The sequence below is a fragment of the Pseudorasbora parva genome, chromosome 10 (assembly GCF_024679245.1).
Source record: "Pseudorasbora parva isolate DD20220531a chromosome 10, ASM2467924v1, whole genome shotgun sequence".
In the NCBI taxonomy this organism is placed as follows: Eukaryota; Metazoa; Chordata; class Actinopteri; order Cypriniformes; family Gobionidae; genus Pseudorasbora; species Pseudorasbora parva.
Genome location: NC_090181.1, coordinates 9,540,940 through 9,560,358, shown reverse-complemented (window position 1 = coordinate 9,560,358; position 19,419 = coordinate 9,540,940). Strand labels below are relative to the sequence as shown.

Below are 19,419 nucleotides of genomic sequence, written 5' to 3'. Positions count from 1 at the left end.
TTGACAGAGTTGTCATTTTCTCTTTTCACACAAGTTCACATTTTAGCAACAAAAACATGTATTGCTGTTTCCTGTCATAATGACACAACAAAAAGAACAAGACGACTTGTATATGCTAATTTGCATGTTTTCAATAGCATAACCATATATGATTATGTATTTTTATAGCTACTACGATTAAAATGGATCAATAAAACAATTTGATCAGGTGAAGTAAAATTTCAGAAAACACAGATTTACTAAAGAAAATAAAGAATTTTGGTTTACACACATTGTTTTTGATAGTCACTCACAGGGCAATTGGTTATTTTAGCTTTAACAGACAACTAAAACATTTATAATTTCTGAAACACTAAACATAGAGGTTTGGTTTGTTTCTCTTTAAATACAGTATACTTTTCACTGCGATTACAAATGTAGTTTCTATTAAAAAATACATTTTGATAAAGGTGACAGCACTGAGGTGATACTGAATCTGATATATGTGAACACATGAAGAACACTGGATGAAGACATAACACCGCTTCATATATCTAAATTCATTCTAAATCTAAACAATAAATGTATAACATTCAAAGGATTACGTATTGTCTGACATCAGGAGTTACAGTACTCTGTACTGTAATAATGTGCTTGTACATAAATAGTACGTATGACTGTTTTACTGTCAACATCACAGTACATTCATGTCTAATAGCTTACCGTTTTAAAGGGACGGATCAAAAAAAAGTATGGCTTGTGCTCTTTATGTTTTAAAGGGATAACGTGTAATGTATTGGTTTGTGCGTGTATACGATCTGCAAAGTTACAAAGCTCAGTCTCCCACAAAGAGATTATCTAACAGAGAACGCTGATCCAGACCGGCCTAAAATGCCTCGATTGAAGTCCAGATATTACTTCCACAAACGGTTTTGGTTGTTCGTTCGGCTTGATCGTCTACATTTAATAATGTACAGTATGTGAAAAATGTGTTTTTTGCACATTAAAGCATGTTAAACTATTCTATTACACTTAAACTTTTAAAGTAGCTCATATGAACCTTTAACCCTAAAATGGGCAACATATCCTGGGGGATACAAACATTTGAGAGGCTGTGCTGTGGAGCGAGGCAGGGAAAGTGTAGGTCTCATTTCTTGGTTTCCTGTTGTGAATATTTAGATCTGGTGACTTAGTTCAGAGATTCTTTGTTTAGCTCACGGGTAACTTTTAAAAACAACGTGACCACCTGTAGTGGCAAATCTACTCTCCTTCAGATAAAAGTAGATACATTTCATATATTTTACAATATTTGGAGGGGACTTGCATTTTGAAATAGTTGTTAAGCATTAGCTTAATACGCTTATGTTGAAATTTTATTGACATTTTTCATAATCGATCTGTAAATGTTTGTATCCCTCAGGATATGTCGCCAGTTTGGGGGATTAAATTCGTTGAAAAAAAAAAGAAAGACTGTTTGTCAATGCATGTTCCAACATTTTAGCCACATTTTCAAAACATTTATCATCTCATAACTTAAACTAAACATTCTTTGTAAAATTCTATTGAACGCTAAACATAATGCCCATTTATGAATACATTATAGCCTACTTTTCTTGGGCCTATAAATGATCAATATGACCAAATTTTGCTGAAAAACTTGGTGTACACAATCTACTTCATGCCTTATGTCTTCTGATAGATAGTTCAGCCATTTTTTTTGACGCAACTTGGGTTTCCTTGAAAATTCATACATAATTTTTTTTTAATGTAAACAATTAAAAACATTATATAGAATTTGTTTAATTTTAATGTAAATGTCACACATGACAACAGGCTTTTGGGGAACATTTATTTTTCCATCTCTTAATCACCTGTGTGTGGGCTTGTGTGATGTTTTTTTGTTGAGTATCATATCTACATCAGGCTTTTATGGCTCATACATGCAAAATTAATGATAACAGAGATGGACAAATAAATGTTCCCCAAAGGCCTGTTGTGTCATATTTTATATTTACATTAAGACTTCTGATAGATAAACTATCTATCAGAAGACAAAAGGCATGAAGTAGATTGTGTACAAGAGTTTTTTCAGCAAAGTTTGGTCATACTGATAATTTATGGGTCCTAGAAATGTGTGTATTAAATAAGATACAGTAGGCTCTGATATATTCAATAATAGGCATTGTGCTTATTGTTCAGCATAATTTTACAAAGAATGTTTAGTTTAAGTTACGAGAGAATGAATGTTTTTAAAATTTGACTAAAATGTAAAACCCATTGCCAAACAATCTTTTTTCAATGAATTTATACCCCCAAAAGGGCAACATATCCTGGGGGAGGGATAAAAATAAAAGTCATTCAAAATCCTGTAATGGTATTATTTGTGTCCTAAGAAGATGGAACATAGCAATAAATTAATTTTCTGATTTCTCTTTCAGGGTTTAGAGTATAACTGTCCAAGTAAGGACAATCTACTGTACATCTGTTAAAAAGGAGAAACTGGATGGATGATAAGGGCAGGAAGCGACAGCTAGCAGGACGGCCTCCTCAAGGTCTTGGACAAGCAGTGAACTCGTTAAACTCGCCGTTCTAGAGAACAGACAGAGAGAGAATAAATGTAAGCATTACATGAGTTCTGCACTTCAACTGTTACAAGTTTTGCAATGTTCAATAGGCATACACACAATTTTAAGTATTATTATTTGAAATGATCTGGATGCACATTTTAATCCACCTAACTAGTTTTTTTAGGAAACTTTTTAAGAAAACTGTTTTGTCTAGACCAATGATTCATCTGTGAAATTTCAATACATCATGACGGCAGCTAATTCACAATCCTTTCACAATCTATGAACATATAAAAAGGTCAAAACAAAAATGGTCCAATCACAGCACGGCACAGTATAAAGTACGACTGTACCTGAACAGATAAACATCAAGTGTGCTGGATAATATACAGCTCAACACACACACTTTACCTGCTCATCCTCCTCAAATACTGGCTGCAAGAAAAAGACGAGGGATTTTTTGTTTACTTAAAGCTTTTGATTTTCGGCAACTTCAATCACACACCAATCGTGCCACAAAGACTGAACATTTCATGAGCACATTCCCTTATGTGTCTATCACAAAGGTGGATGTTTCACTAACAAGACAGGACAATTCACTCATTGTGTATCTGAAGAAAGCGTCAAGATGCCAGGAAAATATGAATTAATGTACGGACCTGTAATGTTTTATCATGGGAGATCAACTCACAGCCTTACCATTGATACATGAACTTCATCACTCTGAAACATGCACATTTAAACAAATATATAGTGTGTGTACATACATATAGATTTAACTCCTTATTTTAAGGTGACTTAGGGACACATTACCACATATACTTACTATAGTAATAACATTGAATAATGCATTATTACAAGCAACTAATCCTAAACCAAACCTTAACCATGTAGTTAATTGATATTACTCAGATATTACTGAGTTTGAACTTTACTCAGTAATGTGACTTAAACTGTTTTTACCTCATTACCCTCATCTGTCTGATGATGGAAAGTGAAGAGCACCAGTAAAAAGACGAATTGTATAAAAATAAAGCTTAGTTATTCTAATATATATACATCTTAAAGAGAAGAATGCTTGATCATATTTAACTCTTCAATCTGTGAAAGGTATGTACAGTACATATACTATGTATTTCAGTGATTATTTTGGGGAGTTGACATACATAACTTGCTTTAGTAATGTGAATGCTATATAATATATATTAATATTTCAAAAAGAAAATTTCTTAATACACACATGCATCTTTCAATGAAAAACAAGCACTTCAAAAAATGCATGTCATGCCACACAATCCTTTATAATAAAACAAGGCTGGCAAAAACTTGGTTAAAATGTAAGAATATATAAAAATTTAAATGTAGGTTTCATATGGTTTTGAAAATTTTAAAAAGAGTTTCAATTTAATGACTCTAAACCATGGCATGTGGTGTAACCATTAAGTAAACTGTAAAAAGATATCCTTATCACGATATACATCTATAACAATCTTTACAATTTAAAAAAATGTATGTAATGTTTTAATGTTTTATAATATATGTAAAACAATATAAATACATTTATAAGTTTCATGAAGTCTTGAGCATGAACTGTTGCACTTTTTAATGTAATTTGTTCCCTACCTGAATTTGATACTGAGCCGCCTGTTGTAAGAACTCAACAGCCTCCTCACATCCAGTGGCGCTTGCCTAAATGGGAGAAAAGCCCATTAATAAAAAAATCCAGTCCTGCTTCTAGGATTGCTCCACTGTCCTGCAAAGTTAAGCTCCAACTCTAGTCAAAGCTAATCAAGAGCTGTGTCCAAACCCGCCCTCTATGCTCTTAAATATGGGACTATTTGAGGGGACAGCCATTTGTAAGGGTGTCTAAAACCACAGTGGACGTTATCAAGTGCACTGATTCAATCCCAAAATGCACCGCAATAACGAGTGTACAACTGATGTATACTCAACTGCAATATCCCATATCCCAAGAAAATATCCCATAATGCACTGTGCTCTGAAATGCACTGTGCTTGTTTTCATTCACTCCTTCAAGTAGACCATATTAGTGGAGTAATGTAGGGAATAGTGAGTGAATGAAGGTAAAACACAGCTATGGTCTCACTAGGTATTCTAGAAACTTCTCTGCAGCTGTGTTGAGGCAAGCTGGAGCTACACTCAGCAGGACAGTGGCCCTTCCATACTGTCTATGGATTACACAGGAAGCATCCTTAAAAATAAATCCATATTTGTCTTTGCTTTAATCATGCAGAAGTCATTTTTAGCAATGCAACACTGAATGCAACAAATAATATCTCGTATCTCCATTTATACAGTTATAAGGATAAAATGTCAATGGAGGCATCAATAACATTAAAATTCTGTATTCCATACAGATCTCTATCATTATGCAACTCACCACTTCAATGGGTGTCTGTCCATCATAACTGCATATGGTCAGATCAACCCCAGCTAATTGCCAAATCTCCAATCCTTCCAGGTCGCCATGCGCCGCAAGACTGTAAAACACACGTTAGAATCTCTAAATGGGCAACCTCAAACTTAACATAGGAAGTTCATAAACTGAAGACTGAACTATCCCATGAAGCCACAGGAACAGACCTGTGAATGGCAGCGAAGTGACGAAACAGACACTGTGTATACGATCTGTACATTAATTCTAAAAAAAACTGATATGCTCATATGTGACCGGACATCCACTGAACTTTATATTAATGTGCAGTTTAAAAATCCACTCTAAGCTTATCTAGACTAATTAACAAAAAAACTGTAATGAAATAAATCAGTAAAAAATAAAATAAATAAATAATAATAATAATACAACTGACCCATGTGTCATTTATAAAACTGCTGTGTCCACAAGTTCATAAAAGCAATAAGAGAAGGACGGGTCGAGACGAAATGTGCGTGTAAGTGAGACCTGCACAACTCCATTCCAAAGTCAGCCATTTCATCCTGGGAAAAATGAGCTCCAGTCTTCCTCAGCAATCTCACAACATCCTTATTCCTACAGACATAGAAAAATATTTAAGTTTAAGTGACTTCACCTTACAAGTCACCTTATGTGTTTATGGAAGAAAGGTCATATTAGCTGTGTCCAAATTCAGATTCCAGGTCTGTAAACACTGTAGTCATTGAGGAATTATTAGAAATGGCCAAACTGTTCCCCGCCAATATTTGATATTCTTGATGCTGCTCTGCTGTATTTCATTACGCAACGCTCTTTTTTGTTAGGATGACAAAAAGTTTTAAATGTTACATTTTTAGACTGGTCTGCCTCAGCGGTCTAACAGCACTAATCACTGTCATTAATGAGATGGCCAATCAAAAAAAAGTAGGCGGGGCTTACGGTTAGTGCGAATTTCAACGCGTTTCAATTTACGACAGTTTAGCTGTAGGAGTGAAAGAGTGCATCATATAAGATGTGAGTAGCTAAACATTTAATATTTGACAACTGTTTTACAATAAAACATTCAGTGACTGACAGTAATATCCAGTGATGCATTATGACATTTTTATAAAAGTTTTGAATTAAAAATATAAGATTATTTGTATGATTTGTGTAAATCATAACTGAATTTGATGTGAAAAGACTTTTTGAATTTTTATATATTAGGCATAAGAATAAGAGTTTTTCTTTCTTGGGTTATTGTTCAATTCTTGTTACTTATTTTCATATTAATTATTATTGTGTACTTTCTTTATTTGGTATTCACTTATATACGGTTGTACAATAAATCACTTTTTCTTCCGTTATCCTCATGTTGTGTTTATCTCTAGTCATCTGGCACATGATGTTACTTATCATTCTGCGCTTTAATAAGATTAGGAATCGTAACACGTCCCATTTAAAAATTCTCCGTTTTACCCTTGTGGACTTTGAAGACGTGGCCTTTGAAGTGTGCATCCTTGAATCATAGGATGCAGCCTCTGAATGAGAACGAGAGTGAGTAAATGCTATGCTAACTATGAATGGAGAATTGCATTGTCCAGTACACCTTAAAGACTGTAGGAACTTTCTACCCAAAAAAGTATTTGGACACTGAAATCAGTATTACCTGAAGCGAACAGCATTGCGAAGTGGTGTATCGCCAAAGCGATCTCTGGCATAGACTGTGGCCCCTTTACTCAGCAGATACTCCATCACTTTCAGATGCCCCTCACATGCAGCGATATGGAGAGGAGTGCGGCCATCATAGTCTGCCATGCTCAAGTCAGAGCCCTAAATAGAAAGATATGAATCATAACCTGTATCTTGATTTGCCAACACAGCTGAGCTGACTGATGTTCCTGGACCATTTTTAATATAATAAACTAAATTCAAATACAAAAAAGTTGGAGGCATACACTACCGCAAACTGTAAAAATGTAATTTGATTGCACTTTTTACAGGTAGTGTTTGCCCTTCTGCATGGGTGACATTGAACAGGTATCAATATCTTACCATTTCCCTTATGGCCTCTAAAGCTTCAATGTCTCCGATCTTAGCAGCAACACAGACCAGAGTGGGAGTTAGTGCATCTCGTACAGCTTCAAGCTCCTGTGGACATAAGTAATATATAATTGATCACTGTTCATCACAGCCTCTTCCGCCTCTTCATATGGTTGTACCATTTGTAAGCATCATAGTTTACATAAAAATAAGCTGGTTAGGGAAATCATTACCGAGAAGGGGTGTACATTATATATGCGTTTCGCACCAGGTTGTTATAGGAACACAGTTATATGAACCAAGGTGATCCGCTAAGGACTACATTTTCCCCCAGTGCCATTTGATTGCATTCACACCGCCAGCAGGAACTCTGAAGTGACGTAAGCCGACGTCAGCAATGTCATTTAAACGCTGCATTCAGGAACAGGAGGATGGAGGATGTTGTTTTTGTTGTGTGTCGTGAGTTGTCATAAGAGAGATGTAATGGAGACATATAAGTTATGTGGTTAAAAGAGCAAAAAGAAGGACTAAGAGACAAAAATGAACCCTGCACCAGTATACCAACAGAATAGTATGTCTGAATGCATAGTATTCGAAAAACCAGGTGACCTAAATGACCCACTACTCCCACTGAAATTCTGTGGTGCACATTCAACAGACACTTTACGATCCCATGAGGCCACGAGCGAGGATTTGTGAATGGCAGTGAAGCGATTAAACTGACACTGTAGGTCACGACGGTGAAAAGTGAAAGCATGGTGAATGCAGTATGCCCAGAGTTTCATTTATATTACATGCCACACACTGTATGGAACACAATAAAAGTAAGTTTCAAACCAAATGCCGTACCTGCTGTACAGTATACAACTTCAATCGTGTGAGTGGCTCGCTTCGTTTCTGAATGAATCAGTCATTTTAAACCTAATGACGGTTTTAGTTTCAGAATTTAGGATAACATTTCATTTATTTCAATAGTAAATTTTATTTTTAAAACACCATAGTATCTTATTATTCATTTAATGTATTGTATAAATGTAAGAATTTGACAAAAGATCATGCATATATCTAATAAGGTTAGAAAAAAATTGCAATTATAAGGGGAAAAGTCAATTTACTTAAAAAGTCTATGAACTTCCCAGAAATATTTTCACAAGTCAGCAGTCCATGACAGGCGTAAAGCAGCCAAGTTACCAGCACAAAAAGACTTTGTTAAATATTATCTAATTACTGTTATCAGCAAAATCCCTATAAAAATTGGGATCCTATTTCTTCCTATTTTTGTCAATAATCGCACACCCCCGTTTGTTTAAAGAGCAATTAGAACGAGAGAAAGTACATGTTACATTACCTCTTTACAGCTAATGCTGAGGGCCTTGGCAATGACCTGAATAAAGCGACTGTCGCTGAGAGAAAGCTTTGCCCCGCCTAGGTCAGCTATCATCTCACCACGCAGATTGCGACTCAGCATCTTATGAACAAATAAACAAAGTTTCATTAACACCGTAAGTGATTTAAAACAAGTAATAATTATTATTATTTAAAATAAAACTACTTTACTGCTTATTATTATTTAAAAAAACCTAAATTCAAATCAAATTCAAGTGGTACAACTAAAAAAATAATACTTCATCAAGGTCAATAAGTCTCTTAAAATACCAACAAAAAATGATGCATTATACTGTACCTATACAAAGCAAGGTTAGTTCAAGATGTAAAAATGTCATGTAGTGTGACACCTCCATTAATTAATTAACTAACTAATGTAATAATAATAAAAATAATAATAATAATAATAATAATATTTACTTAATGGTTACACCACATAACATATTTTAAAATAATTTATATTTTATTAAATATAAAAAAAAGTTTATATTTAATAAAATTTAAGGGGAAAAAAGATTTTTACTAATATACTACCAATCAAAAGTTTAGGGTCATTAAGATTTTTTCAATGAAAGTAGTATCTTACGCTCACCAAGGCTGCATTTAAAAATGTATCAGAAAATACATTAAAACAGTAACATTATACTTTTTTAATATTATAATATTTCACAATTTAAAATAACTGTTTTCAATTGTGATATATTTTAAAATGTAATTTATTCCTGTGATGTCACATTATTCTTCAGTCTTCAGTGTCACATTATTCTTCAGAAAATCATTCTAATATGATGATTTGCTGCTCAAGAAACATATCTTATTATTATCAATGTCGAAAACAGTTGTGCTGCTTAATCATAAGTGAAATCTGTGATACAATACTCATTACTGACCCCAAACTTCTGAATGGTAGTGTATGTTATTGACCCAAGTGTGGTTTATATGTATTTTTCCATACCTTCTTCTTCTCTTCTGTACTGAGGTGTTGTTTTGCCAACACATAGGAGAGTTTTGAAAGAGCAGCTTCTGGGGTCATATCACACCCAGCGACCAAACCAGCATCACTCAGAGCCTGAGAGGGAATCTTAAATTACACACTCCTGGAATACACACACATAAGGCCTTTCTTAAGCAAACTCCCATACCTGGCCCGTGGCGTACGAAGCGGTGACCGAGCCCCGGAGGCACTGGGTGCAGTTGATCATGAGGAGTCCTCTCTCAGTCGCTTTACGGATCTCGTCCAGAAGGTCAGCTCGGTTATCAGGGGCGTTCCCGCTGCCATAGGTCTCCAATACGATCCCATCCATAGGAGGCTGCAAAAAGGCCCTGACCTAATGAGAGAATGGATCTCATTTAAAACATGAAACATGTTCATGCACCGAAGGAAGAGATTTGGCAAAAATTTGTGGCAAATAAAGGCAGACATTACCACACGGCCTTACTGTATCAGCAGTGATTCCTGGGAAGAGTCGCAGAAGACCCACATTACGGTTCATTTGTGTGTTGACAGTGAATTTGGCGGTTGTGTTGGCTCGCCACACAGTGTCCCAGTTAACTAAAGTGTAAGAAATAAATCATTATAATCTAAATACATGCCTGAATAAAATAACACTTCAGCATCACTAATTAATGTGTATACATCTCAAATTTAACTTTTTTTCTTAATGAAGTGTATTCTTATTATATGTGCAGTTTTTTATGAAAAAATATTAATGGAGTCTACACGAGACTGATATTTGTACTTTGTACTTTATTCTTATCACCACAGGATTAAATCATTATTTAAAATAAAATATTAAAAACAACTTGCCATGGCAACATTTCAGATTTTCACTTATTTAATCGTGATGCACTAAAGACTAAAATTGAAATAAAAATGATTAACAAGTTTCAGTTCAAACAGTTGATTGGTCCCATTAACTTCCATAGTATTTTATTTATTTTGTTATCCCATACTATGAAAAGTCAACGGTTTGGTTACCGTCTTTAAAATATCTTCTTTTGTGTTCCGCAAAAAAAAAGAAAATTATACAGGTTTAGAACAACTTGAGGTGAGTAACACTTTCGGGCGAACACTCCCTTTAAAAGCCTCAGTCAAAAACCACTGTAATTGCATAGAAAAGAGCATCCAGTACAAACTGAATTTCTGTGGCAGACAAAAGTAATACAGGAAGAACAACAGTAAATGCTGTGTGAAAACTACATCTATAAATGGACCCATATGGGACCAAGACTGTGTATAAAATTACTTTTGATGTCGACTTCAGCATTGGCTAATGGCGCCAGGTTTGGTGAGGTAAATGCGTTAAAGCTTCCAGCGTCCACTTTGGTGACACGATTGCCCCTGTACAGCTTATGATGAAAATACAGGCAGACCTGTGAAGACAAACACAAAGGGCTTTTTCTTGTCCTTTTCTCAATTTAAACTGTTTTAGAAATATTTCTTATAACAATAAAAAACTATTAAAAAATGATTACAATCAATTTGTAATAAAGTATCTTTATTGCGTTTCATTGGCACGGCAAAAACAAAATGTACTGCAAAACATAGTCATCTCAATGGACAGTTTCCTGTATTTTATTAAAAAACACTTTGTCCATATTCCTAAAATCCTCCAAAACATGAGTCTTAAAATCATCACATTAGACGGTATCTTTTCATACTGAATTTCGAATGACTACAAAGTCGTCACTCACAGAGAAAAAAAAAAAAAAAACTCACCTCAGGGATGACAAACTGTCCTGCAATCAACAGCGCCCCCAAGAGGTTGTCCCTCCCATCATTCCTCATCTCATAGATGGGCACCTGCAACACACAAGATGGTTGTGAAGCTAGTAGTGAAGTTAACATTCTGCTTCTTTGATGATCTCTAGTTAAATATTAACATTGGAGTTAACTTTAAAAGGGGTCCTTTTATGCTTTTTTTTATATTTTCAACTTTCATTAATGTGTAATGTTTGAGCATGAAAAATGTCTGCAAACAGTGCGTCGAAACGTGCGGTAATGATAAGGGGTGTAACATTTTTGAAACGCACTCAGAGTGGTTGACCAATCACAGGACACTGGTCCAGCTAACCAATCAGAGCACAGTGCATGTTTCAGAAGGAAGGGCTTCATAGAAACTAGAACTAAACAGAGTGTTTCTGACAGACTGGGAAGAGAAGAGCAGCAACAATGCAAAATATGTAAAAATGTTTTTATATCCCAAAAAAACTAAATCAGGATTTGAAAGGGAGACACTTCATGGATATCAATGTGCCTGAATAGAATTACATTTGTATTTTGGTTGGATTTTAGGTCACCAAGCGTGCCGATCACGCTTGGTGTTAAGTGTCGTTAAGTTAAGTGTCGATCACCCTAAGGTGGCTGGTCCCAGTATAGGTCATAAACCCCATCCCTCTCCATGTAATGTAATTGAACATAGACAAATTAACTTTAAATTCTACATTTCCATAACTGTTTATTTCACAAAAAGTTGTTGATTAGGCAGGACAATGGGCAGGACCTTGATATCACGGCAAGTCTGTTCTTCAAAATGCTTGATTTGCGCAGCACAAAGGTGAGTAAATGATCCATTTAAAACATGTTACCTGTGAGCCAGTGAGGATGACTGGCTTTCCCAGATTCTCACACATGAAGGATAAGGCAGAAGCGGTGTAAGCCATGGTGTCTGTGCCGTGCAGCACGACAAAACCATCGTATTGCTCATAGTGTTTCTGTCAACAGGAGAGAGAAAAAAAACTTTGAAAACCTCAATACTCTGAACTAAAAAAATGTTGACCTGGTCATTGAATTGCCTTCATGACATTACAAATTTAAAAAAAGCTAATTTTTTGTAAAAATAAACAAATAAATATTAATAATCAAATTATTTATCAGATCAGTTCTGTTCACAAATCAGTATTTACATATCTAACTCGGTACTTGACAATGTGAGCATTTCGGCCAGGAAAAAAAACATGAAAACAAGCAAAACACACAGTAACTCAAAACCAGACAAAGATGGTTAAAAGCGAAGCACCTCAATGTCTTTTCCAATACTGGCCCAGTCATCTGTGGTCATATTACAGGAGTCGAGGAGGGGAGAGTACTCTAAAATTGTATATACAATCCTCTTATTCTGTTTGGACAGTCTGGGGAAGAATAAAAGAGACAAAATGTTTATTTATTTATTTTATTTTATTATTATTACTTTTTTCAGCAAAATGTTAAAGTGTATACTAAAAATAAGCAACCAAACATTGACAACTAGCTCTACAAGTAAAGCAAAACTTTTTATTTAAACCATTAAAGACAATTAGGCAAACATGGGTTAGTTCAACTAAAAAAAAAAAAAGATAGATAGATGGATTATTTATTGACAGAGAGAGTCTATTTCAGGGGTGTCTCCTGTAGTTAAAACAACCAATTTTTTTGCTCATGGCGTTATTGGGGCGGCTCATGGCGTTATTATAATGAAGAGGGGAGAGCTGGGGGATTTTCCACATTTAAAAACAGAGAGTGAGCAGATTAACACGGTCCGTCTTAATAAAAAACAGACGGCATATCCTACAAACGCATACATATTAATGGTGCTGTTACATTGGGCCACCCTTGTTAGCTGCAGATTAGCTAATAAAACAAGATCTAATAGATTTACCAAAAACCCAACACACATGAAAACTACTAAAGACATGAAGGAGGGTGCAGCCCTGGCCTTGTTTAGCAGTGTATGAGTCAAAGATCCTTAAAGGGATGTATTTTGGAGGTCTCCTACAAAGGTTTACTAGCCTGACAAGCCAGACCCACATCAAGATGTTTGGTCTGGAAACTCACCATTGACAGCTCAATCCGAGGGGCGGGATAAACGGTTGTCTTTCAAACTCCCTCTGCACGAGACAGGATAGCGCTACAACCAACCAGAGCAACGAAGAAGGCGAAGCCGAGCTAGTTGACAAATTAAACTTTCGCTGTAACCAGTCGGCAAAACTTTGAACACATCTTCCCTTCTTAAGAATGACTTCAGTGCCGTTCTTTGTTCTTTTCTCAGTGAAAAGCTTAACTCCAAGTCTCCCAGAGTCGTGGCCAAAGCCGATTTGAAAGAGGAACCGGTTCGCCAGCTTCTTTATTTTCAAGTAGCACGCAAGCGCAACTCTGACGTCATTATGTTAAGCCCCGCCCACTGACTCTATACACGATGTGATTGGCCTGACCAGAGTTTGGTTTTTATTAGGGGTGTGCATTGGCACTGCCTTCACGATTCGATTCGATTACGATTCACCAGGTAACGATTCGATTCAATTCGATTCTACGATGCATTGTGATGCATCAAAATTCTACTGCACACAAAGCAAATTTTTCATCAGTCATGAGGCAATACAAGCAGATATTAAACAACAGATTGTATTGGCTGCTATGTGTCTCCTGTATCTTTGACATAAAAGTTATTAAATAAAATAAAATGTAATTAAATAAAATTAAATAAAATGCAATTAGCCCTTAAATGCATGACTGTTTCACCAAACATTCTTACATATTCAGGTCGTTAGCGACCCAGATCTATATTTAACATGGATAGACCTCTACCTGTCGTGATAATATATAAAACTCCTGATTTTAGAGTAACAGCTACAGAAGAATAAAATAAAACCTATTTCGTTCCCTTTTGGAGCTTGGAAGGATTCAGTTTGAGCAGATGTTTAATACCATCATCATATGACCTCGTCAGAGCTCGTTTACCAGTATATTCAGCATCTGCCTCATATTCGCGATCTCCAGCATATTCTCCAAACTCATTTTCAATGTCTTCAAAATTTTGTTTCGTTTTCTGTCAGAGGTAACTATGAGTGAAACGTCACTTCATCATTGGGTATCAGACATTGCCACCTTGTGGAATAAAGGTTGACCACTTGTCAAAAAAAGAAAAAAACTATTACAATATCTGATTTTCAGCTCTGGATCTTCCGCAGCACTTGAATACACAGTGAAACGAAACAGTAACAATGGCGCCGTTTTTTATAGTGTTTGAGGGTCAACGTGGACATTGTTCACAGGCAGCCAATGAATATCATATGCTGGCATTTGCAACAGGAATCGCTGAGTCTGACTAATTATTTTGGAAGCTCAAAATCAATTTTTTTTTTTTTTTTAGGATACAATGCGTTTATTTTTCATATACTTTGATCTTTAACTTTGCAGACAATTTATATTTACAAACAGCTATATTACACACTGCATGAAAGATACTATTCAAAAAAGCAGGGGCACTTTAAAATGGGCAAATATTTATAAAAAACATTATATATCAAATTATTAGATACATTTTTTCAAAGCTAAAAGTTTTGCGTTGGTGCATCTCTGGCATGCTCTACACAACCATGACATATAGTCCATACAACATAAATCCTGCACCTTTAATGAACAGAACAGAACTAAGGCAGCAAAGATAAAATTGACTTGCTTGCTCCTTTCTATTATCAAAACAGTATTTGACATATTTAACCCATCCACTTTTAAAATATAAGCCGGTATATATGCAACCTTTTAAATAAAATGTGATTTTATACGTTTTCAAATAAAGTTATAAAACCTGGGGAACAATATTTCTTGAAAAAGGAAGCATTGTTTTTTGATTCTTGGATATAACTATGCTATATTAAAATTGTTTACAGACCAAAAATTCATTTATATAGCCACATCAACAGGCCTTAAATGATGCCACAGTAAATGACATGGGATGAAGTTGTTGTCAGCTGACACAGCAAGAAAAAGCACAGTTCAACCGACCAATCATCTGCCGTTCTCATAGCTTGACAAATTATTGCACAGCCATAACCATTGTGCTAAGATTAACCAGCAAATACATTGCACAAATCAAGCAAACTTGTTCCTACATAGTCCAGCAGACATGTGCAATTACATATACATCCCACATGGGCAAACATTATGCTACCAGTACTACAGGACCCATGAACGAGAAGATCAGCTGAATGAGTGGATTTCCTGTCAAAAAAACACACATTTTTGTCTGTAATATCATTTATATTTATACATATTATAAGTATAAATTGTAAGATTATAAAAGAGTGTATAGTTTTTAAAAAATATAAAAAGTAAACAATGATCATTTTAATTTTAGGGAGAACTATTCCATTAAAACTAATAAAATTAAACCTACAATTAAACCCTGTAATTTGTATAGAAATAGATGAATGCAGCTAGTGTCTGGATCTATAAATAGGACATCACCTCCGAACTTGATGGCATGTGTGTGCGTATCTGCGTGTGAACTTACGGCAGCACCAGCGTGTTCTCTTGAGGGTTGTAGTAATCATATAGTCTCGTAAGTTGTGCGTACTGCTCATCATGCAGAATAGGGAGTTTGCGTAGAGTTTCAACAAGAGCATTAGGTTCTGGAGACAGAACTGCACATATAGAAGAAAAGCCTGTAAAAAGTTATGAACAAATGCACCAAATTCATTTACACACCTTACAAACTTACAGATTTTTGCATCCCTCGGGTTCTTTTGACCAGATCTCAGCAATAAAAGCAAAAAGCCCATCTCAAAACATTTGATACTGCTTATACTATTATAATATTTTATAATTTTGCACATTTTGATATTTTGAACCACATTCCCTTTCACAGGGTAGAATAAAAATGTAAAAAAAAATTATTAGCCTACTAATTTCATATTTTTTATGCTGGAAGTTCAATTAAAAACAAACAAAAAAGAAGCATATGAAACAACTGTGTAGACCAATTATTCATTAATAAACACAATAATTGTGCAGTTTGTTTATATATATATATATATATATATATATATATATATATATATATATATATATATATATATATATATATATATATATATATATATATATATATATATATATATAAAAAAAAAATATATAAAATATATTTTAAAAAACTGTACACAAAGTACATAAAGATGGTCAAAGGCCTTCCTTTATACATAATGAAGGTTTGTGTTTAATCAGACTGCATATTATATTATATTATATTATATTATATTATATTATATTATATTATATTATATTATATTATATTATATTATATGGGCCTATTTGATTATATTTTATTATATTGTATATGATTCAAGGTAACAAAAAAAATGTATTGACATGAAGGAAAAAAAAAATCATTGATTGCAACAATTTTTGACAATTAATCATCTGCACAAAATTATTGAAAAAAGTTCCATTATTATATTATATTATACGTTATATAAGGCCTATATTTTTATTATTATATTATATACAATTGTTGATCGCAATTATTTTTATGACAATTAATCTTCTTCTTTCAGCTGTTCCCTTCAGTGGTCGCCACAGCGAATCATCTGCCTCCATCTAGTCCTGTCCCCTGCATCCTCTTCTCTTATCTCAGACCGACTACCTTTACGACCTCAGCATCCTTTTACCAACATATTCATTCTCCCTCCACTGAACATGTCCAAACCATCTCAACCTGGCCTCGCTAACCTTGTCTCCAAAACAATTAATCATCAGCACAAAATTAATGACTGTGACAGGCCTAACTATATGGTATAATGTCTATTTATTGGCTAATCCAGTTGATGGATACTTTACTAAGGAAATGTAGCAACGAAGCACTAAAAATCTCATCAAAAATATATTTGGAGGTGAAAGCTAAAGTGCATCCTGCAGACCCTTAATGGCAGAAGTCACACGCTAGAACGGGGGGAAAAAAAAGCAGCGGGCAGTTTCCCATATGACAAGCCAAACCAGCTGTAGAGTCTTGAAACAAAACCTGTCCAGCTTCCAAAAAAGAAGAAGAAAAAGAAAACAAAAAGAGAACAAAAAGCACTTGTAAGCAGATTCTCTGTCCACATGAAGGTGGATTTTCACGGACCCTGTGTTTGTGGCAGAATGAAAGATAAAATCTAGTTTGGGTGGAAAAGGTCAGTGTTTGTTGTATTTACGTTATGTAATGCACTCTCTGTCCTTGAACTCTGATAAACTATTTTATAGCATGTTCTTGTGTTTGACCTTGCAAGTTCTTTAAAAGCTGCTATCATTTATCAGTGTTTGTTTGACTGTAGATAATATACTTTTTAAAGATAAAGATCCGCGTTTGTAAGTGAATTCAAGCAGTATTGTGCAGGAAATGTTACTACAGTGTCAGAAAAGACAAACAGCTGTTTACAGAGGCAAATCTCAAATATTTGAACATTAAAAAATGTGCTATAATCAAGTCATAAAACAAGATCAACAACCTCTTCAACGACTCTTAAAGCACTTAAATTAAATTAAAAATGTTAAAAATATATATATTTTACTATTGGCTGAACAATTCATGTTGAAATAATCTTTAAAGCTGCTGTCTGTAACTTTTTTTGAGAATGTACGGCATGAATCCATTTTCCAAACTGTGCTTTTGTCTTACTCTGCGGAATCATTATGGTGCACTTATAATAAGTGTTTATATTGGGAACAGATTTAAACAATAAGACTAACTGTGTTGAGCTCTGTAACAATGGTTCGTTTTCTGTTGATGAATGTATCTAAACAGTTGCTCACCTGTCTAATAAAACACATAATATATTAAAGTAACTTTGGTGTTTCCATGGTTTTTTTTTTTTTTAAATAAAACTGGAAATCGAGGGTAACGCAGGTATGATGTTATTGATAGGCGACGCACAGGCATGGTCCGTGTCCTGGTTAAAGATTATTTCTCTGGATTTAAACATTTTGGGAAACATTTGGGATAATGTAAGTACATGAGTCAACAAATATGTAACATTGTTCTAGTGGTTTTTGGATATTTTATTTAATCAAAAAAAAATGGCATATTGTGCCTTTAAAGATGATGTTTAATGAATGTATTGGTTAATGACAATTCCTGTTTTAGCACTCAACTTGAAGTTGAAATAGTTGCTTACATGTCTAATTGTACTTTTAGTTTTAACTTGAAAATAAGTAAATCTAAAACAGCCTATCATTTGTGCATAACCAAGTGGCATTTATTGTAAGATATAGGCCTATAATAATATTTATAAAAACAATTATTCTGACAATAAATAAATAAGATAATTTACTTACAATTTAAACTTTATTAAAAATAATCTTGGTACAGGTTAGTTAAGTCATAGCATGTATATATATATATATATATATATATATATATATATATATATATATATATATATATATATATATATATATACTCAGAGAAATAGATCTAGACTAGACAGGCAGAGCATCATTTACAGATGCCACTTGGTTTGCTATTAATATTCTAGGGTCATCCTAAAGATAACTATTACTTTCCAAAACACAATACATTAATATTTACACCTTCTTAATCACATTTTATTTTCAATCCCTTAAACGTGTCATAATACAATACTGTGCGCAATATTATTTGTACGTCATACGTGAACCCTCATGAAGGCAGGTGTATGAGCGCTGCTGATGGTGTTTACCGTTATTATGATACGTCATTCCAATGGTTCCGCCGGTGTTTATGACAAGGACCCTCGCCTCGACATTTGGGCTGCTATCAGGAGACTCCGAGCTGCTCGAGAACCTCCTGCGACTCTGACCCGCGGTGCTCCGGCTGTGACATTTCTGCAACTGAAACACATCAGGCTGACTTAAATTGCTACGAGAAAGAGCTCGACCCAACGAGGTCATGCTTGTTGAGGACGGAGCCGAGGTAGTGTGTTTCCACTCCGCCATATCGAACTCACTTTATGGCTGCTAGGCTACCCAAAAATCAAACGACCCAGTTTCTTAAAGGGGCAGCGCATCGATTTCTAACACTGATAAAGGTACACATGCTGATACACAAATTAACGTATCATTATCAGAACAATAAATTGTAATTTAAAAATATATAAAATAATAAAACAGTAAGAGTAAATAATAAGACTTGATTTCTCCAATGTCATTTTAATTGAAGTTAATTCATGAATTGCCATGTTTATTAAAGGCACAATATGTACGATTTTAGGATTAAAATATCCTAAAAACACTAGAACAATGTTATATATTTTGTTGACTTGTGTATATGTTTCCAAGAATGT

The 19,419-nt window shown here is 34.5% G+C and overlaps 1 protein-coding gene across 3 annotated transcripts; it reads right to left on the bottom strand.

Moving 5' to 3' along the window:
- Positions 1-2,236: 2,236 nt before the first annotated feature.
- On the bottom strand, positions 2,237-19,130 carry aspg (asparaginase homolog (S. cerevisiae)). 3 transcript variants are annotated; one of them, XM_067455094.1, is made up of 17 exons: positions 18,817-19,130; positions 15,639-15,768; positions 12,387-12,498; positions 11,956-12,081; positions 11,087-11,170; positions 10,614-10,740; positions 9,807-9,919; positions 9,510-9,695; positions 9,323-9,436; positions 8,330-8,449; positions 6,994-7,089; positions 6,608-6,771; positions 5,470-5,556; positions 4,948-5,047; positions 4,170-4,235; positions 2,958-2,981; positions 2,237-2,568 (listed from the first exon to the last, which is right to left on the bottom strand). In XM_067455094.1, exons 1-17 carry the CDS (start codon positions 19,070-19,072, stop codon positions 2,527-2,529), a joined length of 1,947 nt encoding a protein of 648 aa, XP_067311195.1. In that variant the 5' UTR covers positions 19,073-19,130; the 3' UTR covers positions 2,237-2,526. The 3 variants fall into 3 exon arrangements, 2 of the variants coding, with proteins under 2 accessions (XP_067311195.1, XP_067311196.1); XM_067455095.1 differs by lacking the exon at positions 2,958-2,981; XR_010908010.1 differs by lacking the exons at positions 2,237-2,568; positions 2,958-2,981 and having other exon boundaries at positions 4,201-4,235; positions 5,378-5,556.
- Between the last annotated feature and the right edge of the window lie 289 nt (positions 19,131-19,419).

Coding starts and splice junctions, on each gene's coding strand:
- aspg (XM_067455094.1), bottom strand. CDS start 19,072: ATGGCGGAGTGGAAACACACTACCTCGGCTCCGTCCTCAACAAGCATG. Junction 11,171..11,955: donor TCATCCTCACTGGCTCACAG/GTAACATGTTTT, acceptor TGTGTGTTGCAG/GTGCCCATCTATGAGATGAG. Junction 6,772..6,993: donor TAGAGGCCATAAGGGAAATG/GTAAGATATTGA, acceptor CTTTCTATTTAG/GGCTCTGACTTGAGCATGGC.